This window comes from Vanacampus margaritifer, chromosome 15 (genome assembly GCF_051991255.1).
Source record: "Vanacampus margaritifer isolate UIUO_Vmar chromosome 15, RoL_Vmar_1.0, whole genome shotgun sequence".
In the NCBI taxonomy this organism is placed as follows: domain Eukaryota; kingdom Metazoa; phylum Chordata; class Actinopteri; order Syngnathiformes; family Syngnathidae; genus Vanacampus; species Vanacampus margaritifer.
In genome coordinates this window covers 5,216,093-5,235,651 of record NC_135446.1, presented here as the reverse complement: position 1 = coordinate 5,235,651, position 19,559 = coordinate 5,216,093, and the positions used below count along the sequence as shown (strand labels likewise).

At 40.1% G+C, this 19,559-nt stretch overlaps 1 protein-coding gene across 3 annotated transcripts in view; it reads right to left on the bottom strand.

Moving 5' to 3' along the window:
* Nucleotides 1–3,911: 3,911 nt before the first annotated feature.
* tafa5a (TAFA chemokine like family member 5a) overlaps nt 3,912–19,559 on the bottom strand; it is a 151,670-nt gene continuing 136,022 nt past the window's right edge. For 2 of the 3 annotated variants that reach the window (XM_077545433.1, XM_077545435.1), the window contains exons 4-6: nt 15,492–15,660; nt 6,005–8,566; nt 3,912–5,160 (exon numbers count right to left, since the gene is read on the bottom strand). In XM_077545433.1, coding sequence (XP_077401559.1) covers nt 15,652–15,660 — 9 coding nt within the window. In that variant the 3' untranslated portion in view covers nt 3,912–5,160; nt 6,005–8,566; nt 15,492–15,651. The remainder of the gene's footprint in view (nt 5,161–6,004; nt 8,567–15,491; nt 15,661–19,559) is intronic. The other variant, XM_077545434.1, reaches the window with a different exon arrangement.

Genomic DNA, 19,559 nt, shown 5'->3' with positions numbered 1-19,559 from the left:
GCAGGGCGTCTCAACTCTCTGAAATGCTTCGGACAACTGAGACAGACACTACACACTCGCACCCGTCGACGGGAACGCGCAACTGAGGGGCACAAAGACGGAAGTGCAAGAACTGGGATGCGGCCCACACGTCGCAAACAGGAAACGGAAACTAAGTTGATGTGTAAACCAGGACATCCCGCCTCCTCCGTGGCATATACCCCATCGGCCATTTAAAAAAAATGTGGATGTGTAATTATAAACAGGTACTTTCTTTCATCTAAAGGAAGAGCTACAATTATAATATATATAAGAAAAAAACAAAGTACAGGGAGTCCTCAAGTTATGGCGGAGTTCCGTTCCTACACTGGTGATGTAACCCGAATTTCGACTTAAGTCGGATACCCAGTTAAAGTCGATATTTACTTCAAAATATTTCGTACAGTAATTAAAAAAATTACATATTTGCGCAACCCGGAAGATGCCGGAACCAATATTTCGTGTTTCCGCACGGACATTCATTGCTGACAGCAGAGCGGAGCTAATTCAAGTTTATACACGGAAATGTGACACGCCTAATGGCGAGCCAAACGGCTGATGGACGTCTGTTGCTAGAGGTTACAACAACACAACTTTAAATAACTTCAAAATGGCATGATTACTGTGGGAAATTAACAAAAAAGAAGGTGCGAGGCACGGGCGCCGTAAAGTCGACCTAGCTTGCGTGCAACGTAGCTCGAGGACCCCCTGTAAAAATACGTTTTAAAAATGCATCAAAAAGAAAAAGAAAAACATGTATAAGTCACAACTGAGTAGTTGCAGGACCAGCCAAACTATGAAAAAAAGTGTAACTTAGAGCACTGCAACAAAGTATTGTATTTGTTATTAGAATTGCGAGCAGATCCTTCAATTCCTTATTATTATTATTATTTATTATTCGTAAAGTCTTTCTGTGGCAAATGGGAATGTGTTGAGGACTTGTTTTGTAATCCAAAGCCAAAGTAAAGCGAGCCCCTCTGACTCAGTGCAACAGGCAGGTCTTGATCCTTCCAAATGAAACGCAAACGGAGGTGGTCAGCAATCGTGGGGTTAGAAAAGGTAAACATGTTTGCTCAGCAACACCAACTGACTCCTTGATCGTCTAAATTTCTTCTTCGGCAGGATCACATTTCGTGCGGTGTTGTTTCTCAGAAACGATACTTTGAGGAGAGCACGCAACGCTAAACTACTATCATTGTTGTGTTTGTTGTGTGAAAGTGCGCTGATCCCCCTGAGCGGCCTGATAAAAATCGACAGTCCCTTCTGCGTGGTGCAACCCATTGTTTCGGGGATTAGGGGAGATTAAGGGCGGATGCTGGTGACCCGAGTCTTGAGCAGTGTGACCCTTCCACTAATCATCATGAGACAGATACACAACACTCATACTTGAGATGGCGTTGCCTTATCAATAATTTATGGCTGAGGGTGTATGAAAATGTGAGGACTTTTGGAGGCTGCCACTAGCTTGTCATTGGACAAACACATTCAGTTCCCAAGGCAGTTATTGGCTCTTTGATCAGAACACAAAAGACAGAATTGATCAGGCAATCAAATTTCGGCGCTACTGAGAATTGTTGACCTGAGCCCAATGGTGCTCCTGTTTTATTCTAGCACAAAGCATGACTGATGGCTGGTGGTACCAGTTAGATAAAAGAACCCTTGCAGAGGCTTGCGGGCTTTGAGCATCACTAGGTTGTGTCTTGCAAGGCCTCTGCTCATCAAAAGCTACATCCTGCGGCTTTAGTCAAAAGAAAAAGTTGGTCAGTCATATTTTTCTGTTCAACTTTGCAGAAGTTACATAAGGACTATTCTATCTTTGTGGATATTTTTATACGCTGGTAGCAAAGTTTTATAATTCCATTTGGGAAATGTCTCTCATAAGGGGAGAAGATTGATGACGTGACGTATTTAACACTGAAGGTCTTCTGAAATCTCTACTTTGATCATATCAACCTTGGTCTTCCTGGTTGTGATTGTAATTGACGCGATTTTAGCATTGTAGGTGCTACAAATAAAATCTTAGTGAAATTGAACTTAATTTGACCCTCTATAAACTTTTGAATGTGCATGTCCAGTTGTTCAATGTTTCAGTTTTATGTTCTCTAACAAGGAGCAAAACAGTGAAATTCACATCAGGCGTTTGATCCATTAATATGCTAGAACATTTCCTGGTACAATTCAAATTGGTAGACAATCCTCTTCAGTATGGTGTTCATGTTGACCTCATTAGACCAAGATGACACCTAACCCTTAATTAACAGTACCTTTCTTTAAACTGGATGCTCTCAGAAGTCACTGAGCCGAGAGAGATGCAGAGAGCCACAGAAGTGGTCATTCTTGGGAATGACAGTGGCGGTCCTACCAATCAGACACAGGAGTGGATTCCGGCTCCCGCCGTCCGGCCTCCCCTAGGACAGCAGCAGTCATTTTGGTGTGAGGCTGTTAGTGTGCTAATCGCTTCAGCCTTACTCTATTATCAAGGTGCCTGGGCTCACTTAAGTGCAAGTCCATCATTTCTCACCTGCTCTTTCGGGGACAGTGTAAATACATTGATGAGGGCGGCAGGAAAGGATAAGGAATAATGTATCAAGAGTATCAGGAGATCTTCACCAAAGAAACCCCACCACACTCATCTGATTTGCTCAACTGTCCACCTCTGATTGTGTCTGCTTTATCATTTTCACCACAAGGGATGATATAAGCATCAAAGTAGATAGCAATCAAAAGTCAGAGTGATTCAATCGTGTAGTCCAGGATAGGAAACAAAATAATTGGACAGTTTAGTCTTTAGCAGAGAAGTCTCTGATGATGATGATGATGATATCTGGACTATTATTTTGACCGACTGATAAACTCTATAGACTATCAAATTCAGATGAAAAACATAGATTGCATTGAATGAGCATGTGTCCAGAGAGTGGATCGCTTGTCAATTAAATTTCAAGTTTTTCCGCATGGTGAAACAAGGCAGGGAAATGCAATACAACGAGAAGCATCATACGCATAAAACCGTCATTTTGATGTGATGTGGTATCTTGTAAAAAAAACACACAAACAAAAAACAAAAAAATCATTTGTCTCTTATTTTGGACACCATAAAAAACTAACACCGTATGATTGTGGGAGGCATCAAGTTACCTGAGGTAGCAAACCTCACAAACATGATGCTGATAGGTGGACTAGACTGAGGAATGTGATCAAAAGGAGTTAGCATGTGGATGCTCCATTTGCCAGATCAAAATTATCCTCCGATTAAAAGAAAAGAAAATTAATATTCATGAGACGGAAAAGTCAATAAAGTCACATTAAACTGTAGCAGTGACACAGTGTTGATGAATGAATACTGATTCATTTTCATGTTGCTCATTAAAATTAGTCAACAAAATAACATGACTGGCTTTCAACAAGTCTGTCTTAGTATTACTTATGCAATAACTAATCCACCTAAGTGTGTGGTATCTAGTAGTGTGTTGGTTTTAATTAGGGTGTGTTTGTTTTAAAAAGGGTGTCAGACAAATAATTTTTTTAATCGTAATTAATCGCATGACTTCAATAGTTGACTCACAATTAATCACACATTTTATATATTTTATAAATGTACAATAAAATATTTATTAATTAAAAATATAATACTCTTGTTAACATAAATGTGGAAAAAATGTTAAACCAATAGAAATATGGCTGCATCTTTTAGCCATTGATACAGTAATTTAATAATAATTCATTATAAATTGTTAAAAATACTATAATGTAAAAAACGAGTGCGTTATTGGTTTGTGTTGGTCGTTTTTCTGCCACTAGATGTCATCATTTCATTTGTAAAATGCTGGTGACAGCACAGTGCATTTTCATATTAAGAGCTATGATCCATCTAATCTTTAACATGAAGTAACCTGTGAAATTCTGCACGTTTTTAAAATTGAAAAATACAACTTGACCCCAGTCTCCACAAATATATGCATTATTATTAAATTTAGTACTGCTAAATTTTGATGCAGACGCTGTGTTGCGACTGGAATTCCCCCGAGTACAGGCTTTCCAAGTAAGGGGCGATAATTAATCACACGTTAAAAGAATTAGTGGCATTAAAGGAACTTTAAATTAACACACCCATAGTTTTAAACAACAATGTACAGTTTGGCTAAAGGACAACATGAGGTCCATGATGTTCCGAAGGCGGGCGGGCGGTCGTCCCAAATTCATTATCAACTTTTTGTTGGTCCCTCGTTGATGGCTCCTTGAGGCCTTATCAGGTAGGCTGAGAGGCCCCACCACAGTCTGTCAACAGTCCCGTCCACATGAGTACACTTTGAGCAGATTTGAATCATTTGCTCCTTGTACTCACCTGAAAACAAACACATTCTTGGCCAAAGTGCTTTGTTAACATGACAATCCTACTTATCTTGGTCGTTATGCGCTCCACTGCAACCTCCAAGGTCAAACCAATTTAGTTTGGTGCTAAAAGAGATTCAAATCCATCACAAAACTGTACACGTTGGATTTTTAGATGCTAATTTGATCCTGCTATTACACTATAGTGGGCCGGTTGTGTTCTGGCACAAAGTGGAAGGTGAATAAATATACAGTGCTCCTCCAAAAAAAAGATTTATTCAAGGCTCAGCGTTTAGCAGCCTTATCCTCTTTGCTGATGCTTGGAGGTGCACGTAGAGAGTGGTTTAATTGTTTCAAAGGGGCAAACATGGGGAAGCAGGCACTTTGATAATCACCTCCTTTTGCGAGCAGAGTGTGCATCACGCAGGGGTGGGATGGTAAGAGGAGCCCTGATACAGGAGACGTGGTTGTCTAGTGGAGCAATGAAGCGGGTCAGGCCAACGGTAGCTCGGCGGGCACGCTCCCTGCACCCGAGCGCTGCGCTGTCCTGCAGGGCCCCGGCTGCAGGTCGACGGCCATAATGGAAGCTGACAGCATGTAAATGAGTTTTTGAAGGAGCTGGTGAAAAACTGGTCATTTTTTCTCATTCGGTGGTCTTGCATGTCCGATTGGTCGCCAGCTGTCAACCTTGTTGGGGAGATGGAGCGGGCTGGTGGGTAAATCGACGGACGTCTTGATTACAGAGCAGTTTGCCATCAGCCATGTCTTTTTCTTCTGTCTCAACTCTTTAACATTGTGTCTGCTGTATATCTACTAGACAACAAAATAACAAAAATCAGTTATGGTGATTGTCATTAGCACATAATGTATTCAAATAAAAATACATTAATGTTTAATTCTAATTCATTAGCATTGTTATGTAATTTCTTATGGTGTCTTTAAAACAATCTTTATCCTTCTTTTTATTATAACTTCTCTAATAGAGAAAGATGTAGACATAGTGCATTTGTAGTTAGTGCTTTAAAAAAATAGCACAATTAGCATTCGCAAATAAAATAGTAAAATAACATTCAAACTTAAACTGAAATTATATGCCAATTCAACAATAAAGTAAAATAATGTCAAGTATTAGAAAATAAGATTTGCCAATACAATATTTTAACCTTTTATTAAACAAAAAAAAGTAATTTAAGTACAATCAAATTTAAGTAAGTTCAAATAGTCAAATATTTAATAGTGTGAGTGTGCATATTTATACGTATATGCACCTCTTTTAAAGTATATCCGTCTCACCTCCCTCCCTCCATATTTTACATATACACACAATATCCTATTTAAAATGTAAATCAAGCAGATTGGAAATCTCAAAAAAATGTTTTAACTTCCCACCGCGCTGCCTCACTCACACGTCCTGTCCTCATTAAAACCCCAGAGGACATAAATATGCAATTCTTTTCATTTGCCAAATTAGTTAGTTTGACTACTCATATTTTCACAACATAATTGTGTATATAATCCCCCCCCCCCCAAAAAAAAAATTGCTTGTGAACCCAGCTTTCTACTCTGCTTATATAACTTGTTAAAAGTTGCTTGCAGTGTAGGAGCAAAAGCGAAACACATTTTCAGATGGATGTGCTCTCACAGCAATACAAACCTTCCATGTGACTCCGCAGCACACACATCAGAGCACTTTATGAACCTTAAAACCTGCTGGAAAAAAATTAACAATGCATATAAAGAATCCACATGAAAAGACAAATGACTTTGTGGCTGAAATCATGACTGACTATTGTAACTATTTCTATGGCATTTTTTTGGGGTGGGGCATCTTTAAGTAAGCAGCTACATTGGCCGTATCGTCTATCAATCCACTTTGTCTGCACTTAATCAAATGTAGATTGTAAAGAAAGAATTCTAGTGTGAAATTAGAAATTAGATGCCAAATCTTTCAATACTGTATTACATTAGTCTTAGCTGGATACGAAGTGTGTAAAAAGTCTCAGCAAGTAAGCAGGACCCTACAGGATGGGAAGAAAAAAAACATTGAGAAAAATGTGATTGAAATGAATGCAAACATTTTAAATTGGCTAAGCAATGGCGCCTCTGTGGGGATCCTTCTTGATTTTCTTCTTCATAGTCACGTTTGCTGCGGAATGCATGCTGTCAGGGGGAAAAAAAGAGCTCAAGGTAACATGCAGGCAGCTTATTAAAAATAAAAAAATACTCATATATTCCTGTGTACATTTTTTGTTTTCGGCTGTAATAATGTTGGATGGAAAAATTACTTCAAATGTAAACAGTGGAGAACTACATTAAAGCAACATTTCTTTTTACTGCTATATCACTTTCTGGTTAATTGAGAGCTTTTTTACCCTCTCAACTTGGATAATGAAGGCCAACCAGAGGGTGTACAGTGATCCAGTGATAATTATTGTGCATCTCAATGGTCCTCAAATCCATGACAGCGCTCATCATCGTCACACAAAAGATTTGCAGAGTCTCTAATTGCGCGCTTTTATGGCAGCGCCGCCGCAAATGAACAGACCGTGAATATGCGCCAAATCAGTCATGAGAGAAGGATTTCCTTTCTTACAAAGACGTTGAGAAAATGGAATCATCACAGCCTCTTGTGATAATCGCATCTCATTAGCATTAGCGGTAAAAAAAAATTGACTTCTTGTTTTGTCACAATTGCGCCCAATATGGAACACTTGGGCTTCAAATTGGATGATGAACAAAGCATGTATGATTTGGTTCCCATGACAACTGATTTCTTGTAGTAATTTGATATGTACCACTGATTGGGACCGGGTCGTCTTCGGATCTTGTCCAACGTGCTCAAAGCCAAATAGATGAGTTGAGTTACCTTTTGAGACTCCAGCTGAAGACCGTTTGGATCCAACAACCATCTACATTTTCAAGGGACATTTCTTTGATTGTATTTAATTTATTCTTAAAATACTTCATGATTTAAAAAAGTACTGTATGTCAATGACCGTAATATCTCTGCTGCGCTCTCGTTCGATCTCCTGGTTACGCAGGTGGACGTCCGACAGAGAGGCCCGCCCGCCCGATCGATTGTTGTGCCGGCTAACACAAGCATGGAAATAAATTAAGAGATCAAAAGCCTTCGAGAGGAAATGTGTCAGTATTCCACATTGTGTACAATACAATATCATCATAGCAAATTAGCAGTCTTCATTGGCTTCCACTGACTACGATACATTTACAATGTTAAGTTGGCGGCAGGGTCAGTCCTCAGGTTTCTTTTTTGCTGGACACTGACTTGGAAATGAGCATGAAAAGAAAGCAGCTAGTGAGATGTGAATGGAAAAACCCAAGACTACGAAGCGCCGGCGGAAATGAGAACAACACCATTTGTTCACATCCTAATCGGCATTGTGACCACAAGTCCAATAAGCTTCTCTACAAAGGTACAACATATAAAAACTGTTAAATATATAACTTTGAGGGCCTTTCAAAATACATTTAATGACATTTCTTCACGCCGTCTTTTCTTCTTTTTTTCACGCATATGCTTTCTTCCTTCGCTAACACAACAACGCCAGCTGTCCACATTGTCACTTTTTGTTCTTCTTCTTTATACACAGTTATACGTATGTAGTACCTATATCTCCGGTTCCAGAATACAGCGTTGGGCTCAGTCCGAGGAAAGAAAAAATGGTCAAAAGTACTCCGTTGATCCGTGCGTATGCCAGGCAACGCAAATTGTCCACGGGTGGCTTAATGAGGACACGAGCAGCGAGTGTCCACTGTGTCAGTCCTCGCGCATTTGCTCTTTGGTCTATAAAAATATGGGAGGTCTGCTCCAGCAGAAGGCCTCTTCACAGCACACAGCACTCACTTCTCCAAAGCGCCCCGCTGATGTTCTAGAAAAGTGAAGAATTGCGGCCAATTGTTGCCTTCAGCAATTCCGAGGACTTCCAATGGGGCGCAGATCACCCGTGACATTTCGCAAGAGTCCGACCCTCCACAGTGACGGGCAAAAGCTGCTAATTGGACGGAGCAGGGAGAAGTGGAAAGCAGGCGACCATGTTGACCCCGGCAACACACGCCGGGTGGGAGAAGTCCGTGGAGGCGCTCGCAGGGGACAGTGTTTTCCTGCGAGTCATATACCATTTATGTCCTGGGGAGACGAGGGGGGCGGGGTTTCTGCAAGCACTCCCTTTTTGGTGCTCTGGTGGTGTTACGAGACCTGCCGCCAAAGACCAAGGACAGAGCAAACAGGAAGTTGTTAGGAGAGTCATGAGTCAATTGGAGTCACTTTTCAACAAAATCTTTAAATATTTGCAGCAAAAACTGGGTTTACTTTATGATGTGCTGAAAAATCAATATGGGAATATATTGTTGTGGGCCTCTTTACAATACTGTGCACGCATTGATATGGAGTCATAAAGTTTCCTGGCGCATCTGCGAAAGCTGCTCATTACTGTGCAGTGCACACAGAAGACATTAGAAGAAAACATTTTTGCTAGCCAACATTATGAAAAAATCATTTTCCGAAAAATGTGTGTAAAGTAATGTCAAATATCGGGATATGTATCACCTTGAAGGCCATCTTTCCGGCTACACGTATTGCGATACGTATCGCAATAAGCATTGTGTAAAAGTCAATAGCAAACCATAGTTTACTGTGTAGTATTATTAGTAGTGCGTAGCCTATTTTGATACAAATTTTCCTTAGAAATGTGGCAAAATTTAAAGGCGATATAAAATTGACAGTAAGTTTTACTGCCAAGGAGGATTGCTACCGCAAAGAAATCTACTAAACACAGAATTCCTTTTTTGCTCTCAAACAAATTTGAAAACAAGAACATTGCAACACAAAGAAAAGACAGATAACTGCTGAATCTCAAGACAAGGTCCAAGACAGACCATAGCAAAATAAAGACCATCGCACCACCACCACCACATCAGATCACCTTGGTCTGAAAAACCAAGAAACACGAGACCTCAATCTCAAGACAATGACTGAGTCTTGAATTTTAAATTGGCAAGCAGAACTAGGTTTTCTTTGAGCTTATGAAAATCCGGTTGCGTGTGTCACTTTATTTTGTCCTGATCTTGGCACTGATATTGTGTTTGTTTAGTTTTTGCAGTGTTTGATGACTGCTCAACGGAAGCTACAGTCACTTGCATGCCCAATAAACTAATAGACTAAAAACTACAGGATTCATTCTCCACCAAGTGAACAAAGTGACTCCGGCAGAGAAACAATTAATCTTACAGCAAAAAGACATATCTGGAAGTGTCGGCAAAGCATCTGGCAGCCAAAATAATGGTGCCGCCGTCCAAGATTGTGGAAAAATGCCACTGAGGTTTGAATGTAATAATAATCAAGTTGAATGGCGCAGGCCATGCAAGAATCAGCTGTTGGATGGAGAACGGGTATTCAATCATAATATCCAACAGTGAACTTAACAAATTGCTGGCAGTATTAGATCCAGTAAGTGGTGGAGGAGAAAGGCTGTATTTATTTTCAAAGTCAAACTTGTAAAATGAGATTGAAACCATGTTGCTCTGTTTTAAGAGTTTAAACTATTAATACAGGAATAGGGATATAACGATATCCAAACATTACAACACCATATTATCACGATATGAAGGTCACACGATACGATCATTATCACAATATTGTGGGGAGGTTGGCAAACTTAAAGAAGGTCACCATATTGTAAAAAAGAAAATAAAAATTATTATACAATATTGTGCTTTTGTACAAACAGCAATGCATATAAACAACCTACCCTTTCTAATAACACTTACCGGTAATAATTATGGAATTAACTTGCTAATGCACGCACACATTGATATTGACACGCTTCACAAGCATATTACATTCCCCTTCATCTGAACATTAGCGTGGATTTTAAACATAAAAGGACCAAAACATGCTTAGTGAAAATTAAACTGCACTAAAAAAAAACTAGCCACCAGAGGGAGCTAGAGCTGCACAAATGGAAATCAACCTGATTTTTTTAAACACGTGCTGCTTTAAATATCATGACATGACGACAACGATATTGTGGCAGTTTTGATATCGCGATTTCACGAGATTGCCGTTATCGTTACATCCCTAAGGTATAGACAATTGTAGTCATTTTTAGCTATGTCCCTATCCCGCAGAAGTAGCTGCTATGGGATTACTGTCAGGCAATACTTGCGGCCCTACTGGGAAATCCTACAATGGCAGTCAAGGATGCTGGACTGAAACGGAATGCAAATGGGTAGCAGTGAAATGGTCTTGTTTTCCGTAAACTACCACATGCAGTCAGCCGTGCTCATTTTCTTATATTCCCACAATGCTCCTCTTTTGCCCGTACTCGCAGACACACACAATACACGCAGACAAACTCGCACCCGCCTTGTGGCAAACAGCCACCCATTAATCTCCCTCACACAAAAATCTCATCTGGGGGAAATGCAAGTCTCCTATTAAAAGAGGAAGCAATGTCAGATGAATATCAGATGAATTTGCCCTATGAATAAAATTCCCAGGCCCTAGGTGATTATTACCTTGGGTTTATCAGGAAACTGCCATATTACTCTATTTTATATCTTATGAGAGCCAACGACTAGATGCCATTCTTGGGCATGCAGGAATGGCGAGCGAGAGCAGAGAGAGAGAAAGATGAAGTCCGGCTATAAACTGACTGACAAACTTGAAGCGATCGTCGAGAGTGGTGGCTGCAGCGAACCATAAATAATCCATGTGTATTCATGTCTAATTTGTGCACAGTCACAGCCGGGCATTCCACTCAATACATATCGATATTCATCCAAGGAAGAGGAAAACATTGAATTCCAGGCACATGACATCTTCCTGTCTTGAGGCGCAGCAAAGGATGCAGTACATTTGTTGACACATTCTATATGTGGTTGACTTGTGCACAAGAGTGAACGCGTACGCAGGCACATCTGTTGGCGCTAAAGACAACGCCATTCATAATACATAGGCAGTCACTCTCCAGATGGGATTGAAAGCAAATTGGCGCCAACATATGACCGCCGCAACTTGACATTTCCTCTGCGTGTGTATTCTGGCTGGCTCCCTCGCAAATGTCAGCGCACACGGACCCGCACTAAACGTGTTAAAGGGGGCATTAAAGAAAATGCATCCACTTGGTTGCCACCAACACTGACATAAGTAAACACATTCAAAACTTTACGTGTACTGTATTTTGAAACAAAAACTGCCACCCAAACACTTTAGTCAGATTACTATGTACAGTCTAGTATTTATTAGTGAAGCTTACAGTTGACAATAAAAAAGCATATATATATATATATATATATATATATATATATATATATATATATATATATATATATATATATTTATATATATATATATATATATATATATATATATATATATATATTTATATATATATATATATATATATATATATATATATATATATATATATATATATATGTGTATGTATAAAGGGTGTCAAAATTATTTATAATTAACGGCACAAATTTTTTGGAAAGCCTCTTCTAAGAGAATTCCAATCGTGACGCAGCAGAAACGTCCACGTCAAAATGACCCAATATAAATGCACTGTACTACACTGGAGCTAAAATACAATGTTTAAAGGGCAGAATGTCAGTGTGGAGGAGCCATTTGGACTGTGCAGCACCTCCACCGCTTCTCTGCTTTGAAGAACTAACTCGGTTAGCCGTTAGCAATGAGCTAGTTTTCTCCAGCTCTCCAAGACGTGTCTGTGGCACTGGCCCTCTCAAACCGTGAGAGCCAAGAGCCGAATGGACGCTGTCTTGTTAGTTGGAGTGACCCCAAGTCACTTGATCTTTAGATGTGAAGCGTATTTTATTCAGCAACTCCAAAAAATAGCTCTTAATAACAGTTATGGTCTTTCTTGGCTTGCTAGCAGCAGAGGGGCTCTGGCTAAGCTTGCAGTAAAGCGGTGTCACTTTACAATCGATGCGCATCCAAGAACTCAACAAAATAAAAGCATTCAACATCGTCAAAGGAGTCACTATAACACAATTTAGCAGTAATAAATTAAATAATAATGCATATATTGTGGGGACTGGCGTCAAGTTGTACTTTACAATTTTAAAAATTTGTCTTTTGTGTACATGTTTTGTTTCCAGTAAAGTTGAGTCATTTTACAATGTGCATCCGTATTGAACTTAACTGTACTTGAACTTAAAAATTAGTCAGCTCTTAATATAAAAAGAAAAATGCACTGAGCTGTCACCATTGTCTTACAAATGCAATTATGCCATGTAGTAACAGAAAAATGACCAACATAAATTAATGTCACACTCGTTTTTTCACAGAACAGTACTTATTTTTAATTGAATTTGTTTTAATGATTGATTCAATGACAAAAAAATGCAACCATATTTCTATTACATTAACAGTTATTCCCACTTTTATGTTGACAAGAGTATGAAAAATTGGGAAAAAATATCGTATCCTTTATTATAAATTTAGATATAAATTGAGATATAAAATGTGCGATTAATTTGCAATTAATAATCAGTTAATTATTGAAGTCATGCGATTAATTAAAAATTAATCGACTAACACCTCTACAGTATATATTTAAAATAAAAAAGCATCAGTGTCAACTTAAGTATACTATACTTCTTAAATGTATTATTAGTTTTTTAATTTTTGTTTTGGTGGGCATTGTGCTGCCTAATAAACATTTGACTGATCATTTATCACTGAAACAGTCACATTCCTGCTGCATCGTTGCACCTCCCTCCCACAAAAGCCTGCCCGATGAATATTCATCAGCGGGTTAGCAATGAGCCACAGGTTAATAAGCGGTGGGAAATGGCTCGTTACACGCCTGAAGCAGCAAAACTGCATGTACGTACGCAGCATGCACAGGCCTCCAGACGCTCAAGCAGCTCGCTATCTGTCGAGTTATGCCACAAAGGAGCCTTTTTTGGTATATTTTGTCACAATATCAACCAGATGTATATGCTATCTGCTCAATACCAGATGATCAGAAAGCTTCTTCTAAAGAAGCAACAAGATATCCCATCCGCAGAATGATGACCTCAGGAAACAAATGCATTCATTCGCCTCTGAAACAAAGAACTTGGCTTGTAACCGAGGTTATGTCATTGTCTTTCTTTATGGGGCCCATCGTTCTAATTGCATTCGGGCCTTGCTTAAATGGTGGTAAACAGATCTTCTATGATGTGTTGTGCAAGTATCTGAGCATGGATTCCTTCAATGTCTATTTTTAGCTGCAAATCTAGCGAGGGGCTCGCTGTCTAGATGGGAAAGAAACAGCGGGATCAGATTTTCTCTTAAAAGCAAATCATAAAAGGGCCCATAACTGCCAGAGATATTGACTGGTAGAGGAACCTGCTTTTCTGAAGCTCAACAAGAATGGGCACTTTTATGACTTGGTCCTAATCCTTTTTATTGCACCGTAAGTTAAAAATGTCCGTGCGGCTACTCCGCCGTCCCAGTAACGTGCATTAATATCTGCTGCCCCTGTCTGGCGCCTGCTTTCATCCTGACGCCATCGGAGTGAGGGCTCGCCAGGCTTAAGGCGTGTCGATGCCAAGCAAGAGCGGAACAAGCTGGAAACACAGATGGAGCTGTCTTGTATTGCAGCACACATGGATATTTGCTAGTTTAACGCACACCAGGGAACTGGTGGGCTAAACGCAAAAAGGAAAAAAAAGAAGCAAAACAAGGATGTCAAACAAGCAGACGGTTACTTCAGTTATATATCGGGATTCTTGTGTCCATTATTTCTCTTGTTGGCAAGAGAATTTCTTTTACATTTCACATTTCTTTTATGTGATCAAGTAAAAATTATAGTGTTCTAAAACATTACTTCTATTTAAAAGGAATCCCGACTGTTATGACAAGTTTGCTCTATATTATGTATTTGGTTGTTACTAACATAACTATGAGATTCATTTTCCAAAAATCATTTCCAGTTTAATACATTTTGTAGAAACTTTATTTGGATGTGCGCCGCCATTGTTTTGTTTACGTTGAAACGGATTTAGTGCGTTAGTGACGTAAATGGCGGCAGGCTCTCTGCCGAGCAATGTGAAACGCCTATAAAGAAAGCAAGTTAAGCCTCGTAGCGTTCCTAAAGAAACAACTTGCGATCGGGAGAGTCACCCTCCCCCACACCGTGCTCTCGTCATTCACCAGACGCATTCAAGAGTTTTGAACGTCCCTTTAGGAACACTATGGAGGGTTACCTTGCTTTCTTTACAGGCGTTTCACATTGCTCGGCAGAGAGCCTGCCACCATTCTACGTCATTACGCACTGAATGCGTTGCGACGTAATAAAAGTTTCTACAAAATGTATTTGGAAATGATTTTTGAAAAATTAAGCTCCTAGTTATGTTAGTAACAACCAAATAAATAATATGGTGCAAACTTGTCATTACCGTCGGGGTTCCTTTTAACAGTTTGGCCATTGTTAAATGATGATATAATTTGTCATAATTTGCGTGTTCCAAAAATTGGAGATGAGACTTCTTTGTGACAAAAGCTCCTTCGAAGGATGATTTATTACGGAGATCTCCGGTCACACCAATTGAATATCACGTAAAGAGTGTGTCAATCCAAGAGTGCGTGCCCCCTCCCTTGGAAAAGAGGGCTTTTTATAGAATCGAGTTTTGAAAGTAAAACGCCTTTTCTCCTCCCATTATGAATAAGTAAAACAGATTGGTTCTCACACAATATGTTACATAATATTATTTTCGTTTACAGTCCGCAGCTGTGTTCATCTTTTTAGACAAAATATACTCTCAGGGTACTTTTCGTACTTTTTTCCCAAAACAATATCTCACAAACAAATTGAACTGGATTTAGAGTGGCCGTGAGTGATGGTGCTCTCAGGGTATGTGTGGCAAATTCTGTTCTCACGAACAGAATGTGTGTGCGCAAAACACTGAGAAGGAATTTTATACAAAACAAGGTACCAGCTTAGGTTAAGGTCAAATTATACTGAGTTCAACACTATTTCACCTACTCTACACATCTATAAAACATTTCAACATGGTTAATATATGAAATAAAGAATTAAAAATGTTAATAATGTCAACACCATCAAAATGTGTTGTCAAGGGATACAAACAAAGGGCTATTTTGGTACCTTTCTGCCTCCACGAAGACCACCGTGCAGGTTGGAGGACTTCCAGGGAATGAGCGGGCTTGTGATAATGGTGGCGGTGGTGGGTGGTGTCTGGCTGCCTGTCAAGGGGGTCGTCAATGCTCTCCATAGTGCAACAATGTGGAGGGAGAGTCCTGTCACGTCATAGAGCCTGGGGGGGGGGAAGTGCACAGATGAGGACGTTTTGCTCCGTCTGGACTTGAACACGGTCACGCCTTCACCACTTTCACTTTAGCTTTCTTGTTCGCTAATGAAATACACTATAGACGTGTGGGAGTCCAATTTGGAAGGCGAAATGTTGATAAAATAACAACACATAATGTAATCAGCATTGTGCTGTTGTTTTTCTGCAGCAGTGTTATTAGACTGGCTTATCAAAGTGTCAGATTTAACCACCTTCAAAACTTTGGCAAACCGAGGAGAAAAATGGTTATGGGAGTTATTGTGCTCCAAAAAGGAGGGAGGGAAGGAGGGAATTAAAAAAAAAAACTCAAAAGAGACCAGAACATTTATTTGCTTTACATTCCACTTGCGCTGCGCATGTTTACAGTGTGGATATCAAACACAATCTTTGTTTTTGTCTACCGGTTTAGGAGAGTAGAATAACACAATTCACCAATTTTAGGACTTGGGATAAACGAAAACTTTCGAAAAAGCCTCTTGCCTGTTTTTATTTGAGAATCTGCAGTTCCAAGATAAGCAACACTACGCTAAAAGCTCACGCATTTAAATGCAGAGGACTATAAAAAATATAATAATAGATAAGCGTGGTATTTTGGAATTTGCATACAGATCAAAACAACTTGTGGCAGACTATCAAGTGGTCTAACAATTGCATTTGTGTAAAAAATGGCCAAAAAATCCCAGATATCAACATTTTTCCCGAAGGCGTGGGGGTGGCCGGGGCGGTGGCCAAACTGTGACAACTTGGCCATGGCCACCCCTGGCGGTCATGTAGCGCCTCCTCTAGTACCACCTCTTATTCGTGCTGAAGTTTTGCATGTGATTTTCCTTAAGTCTGTTAAACCTCCAAATTGTTTAGATTTTGAGTGTCCAATGTGATTTAGATTTTAATTCAGGACAGTTATCTTAACGTAGTCTCTCAGCTTTGTCCCATCTAATTACTCTCACAATTTGTGACACTAGGAGAAGCAAAAAATAAATAAATAAAAGCTATATGTGTCACAATGAACATAATAGTTCATCGGCCTTGTTCATCTGCAGCCGTCTGCTAGTCGAAGACAGCTGCGTGCACATGAGCTATCAATCACTTCCTACTTTATGAAATCAATTATCTGTTTGTGCCAAATTAAGATGGCTGAAACACACCATTATTGACAATCTGGCTTGGAAACATTAGCTCTTTACACTGTTTCACTGGCCAGCAGAGACTTAAGCAATGCTCCCCACTTAGTACATCAATCCAAACGCTTCCTCTCTGAAGAACATGAGGAGACAGCACTTTTTTATTCTTGGTGCTTCTCCCTCTTGCCCCTCGCTAACACTCTAATGTTTTCCCCGAGTTCCCCAAATGGAAGGTGAGGTGTGCTGACTTGGCTCCCTCTAAAAGAAAACTCAAAACAGAATGGATGGTTAGCAGCAAGGGGGTCTTCGTCTTCCCATCTTTCTGCATGTCTGGGCAGGCCAAGCAGCTGTCTTCTTAGTGGCAATTCTATTCAGTGCACTCTTTGGATGTGCCTGGAATACCCAGAGGGATCAATTAAAGAAGCTGGTAGCAACCCAGAACCTACGCTGAAGGAGAGTATGGGGAGATCCCATCAGGATTGTCTTCAACTTGTTCCACAGGGAGATAACGATGCAGATGATGGCGAAAGGGCTCGGTAGGCCACTACCTTTGGTGTGATTGCAGAAATACCATCAAAGCCGGCCAGGATAAACAACCTTTTGTAAGGAGACCAAGATCAAAACATGCATTTTCTATGCTCCTTACGCGGGGGGGTAGTGGATGCTAAGATATTTTGTGCAGAAAACAGACAGCCACTGCCTGATACATGATTATCTTATGCTCAAGTTTGTTCCCACTGAAAGAGATATTGAGCAATGTTCCCATCCCCTGAGAGGTGAAACAGTCGTGATTATTGTTGTAATCACGCCACCTCTCAGGTTATGCTCACAGTTTAAATACTACAGTCAGCGCCGACCTAATAGAAGTCACTTCACACCTTAGGTGAACAAGGCAGTGATTTTGTTCTGTGCGCAATTGGCAGCACTCAACAATGCTTAGTAGAGTTCAAATTGGGTAACAAGCAGACTTGCCACTACTAGTTCCTATCATGTGACATTTCCAACAGTGGATACATTAACTTACATTGCATATTAATGTTTTCATCTATCCATGTCTGCTTGTTCTCATTCGTGTTGCGAGTTAGCAAAAGATGACCCCAGCTGACTTTGGGCAAGAGACACAGTACACCCCGATTGGTCACTGCTCACAACTATTGTAGACCAAACACTCACACAAGGATTATGTACCGACAAATATGAACCCCGAACCTCAGAACTGTGATTCTCCATCATTTCAAGGAGGACAGACACAAAATGAAAAAAAAATTTAAGCACAACACAGATACCTGAACAGTACTTCACTGCAATGAAACCAAATGAACTGATAGTGGCCAGATGGTGTGAAATTCCTGCAGTAGTGACTGACTGAAGGAAACAACAAATACAGTCAGAACCTAAAATAGTCCATTCATTTACATACTGCACTGATGGTGATGATTTTGAAGTTGTTACTTAAAACCTAATGCTGCTTTACGTGCACAGAGCAACAAAACAGCAGCAGTTAATGCTCACCAGACAAAAACAACTTAAGTAATGCGGAATACTTTTGTTGCCGCCACCGCCGCTTCCTCTCTGCTTTCTATGCCTGTTTTCAATTGTTTGTCTTATTAGGCTGTCACAAAAACCTACCGGATCACCTGCGATTATTTTGTTTTTTCTCCTCTAATGGCGCAATCACTCTGCCTCACCCAGCGTCAACCTCATGCAGCAAACAGAGAAACAGAGAAAAAGGACGTAGACAAAAAAAAAGAGAAAAAAAAGAAGAGAAAAAGGACGTTTGTTGTGTCGCTTCATCTGCCAGTCTGAAACTGTGGAGGGCACAATGCCGAGCATCCCCCTCTGGGGAGAGCTTCACAAAGCGGGGAGGAAGGATGGAAGATGACGGCGGAGATTACATTTGCCAAAAGAGAGTGCTTTGCAAAGGCGGCTAAAGCATTTGACTGTGGTAACTCCACTCACTATATTGCCTTCATTTTGTAGCAGAGAAAATGGAGAGGAATCCAAGCCCTCCGCCTGAATGGCTTGTGTTGTCTCCATTTCTTGCATGGGGTCACTTTTCAAGGTCTGTCCAAATAAGAGTTTGGTATGAGAGGTTCTTAAACATGCAAACAAATCTGTGCACTTATACTATGTCATTTGTTGCAGTGAATATTTCAAATTCAGTCCTACAGTTCAGTCCTTCATCCTGCAATCAATTTTATGACATAACTGTAATATTTACAGGATTTCCCCTGTTTGATATTTGTCCTTTTTGTAAGTAAATGGTGAAAGTAACCTTGTTCAAAGCGTTACTGTCAGGGTCCACAGTAAGCATGTACATATCAATCTTCATGTTGAAAAAATATCAATATTGTGATTTTATTGGCAGGCCTGCCACGTTCCTTTCAAAGCAAGCTCAGACTGAGATAAATCCGCAGGGAGACGGTTTAGGGAGACGACCATGATTTGAAAGAAACATGTACGGAAGGTATTTTTGAACAGAAAGCTAGCTTCTGGATGAGTGTCAATGTTTATGTTCAGGGGAAACGCAGGACTCTGTTTGATGGTAAATTCACAAAAGAGGTCAGCCGTGTCATTCTTACCCAACAATCAAGAAAAAGAGAAGAGAAAGAAACTCGGAAACATCTGACCAATGCACGCAAAGTGCTTCCTGACATTTGTCCAAAATAGCCTTTATGGGGCTTATGGAGCTGAGTCAGATTGACTTGGCTTGGTCAAACGCCCCCAAGGGATGAGCCTGCTTGT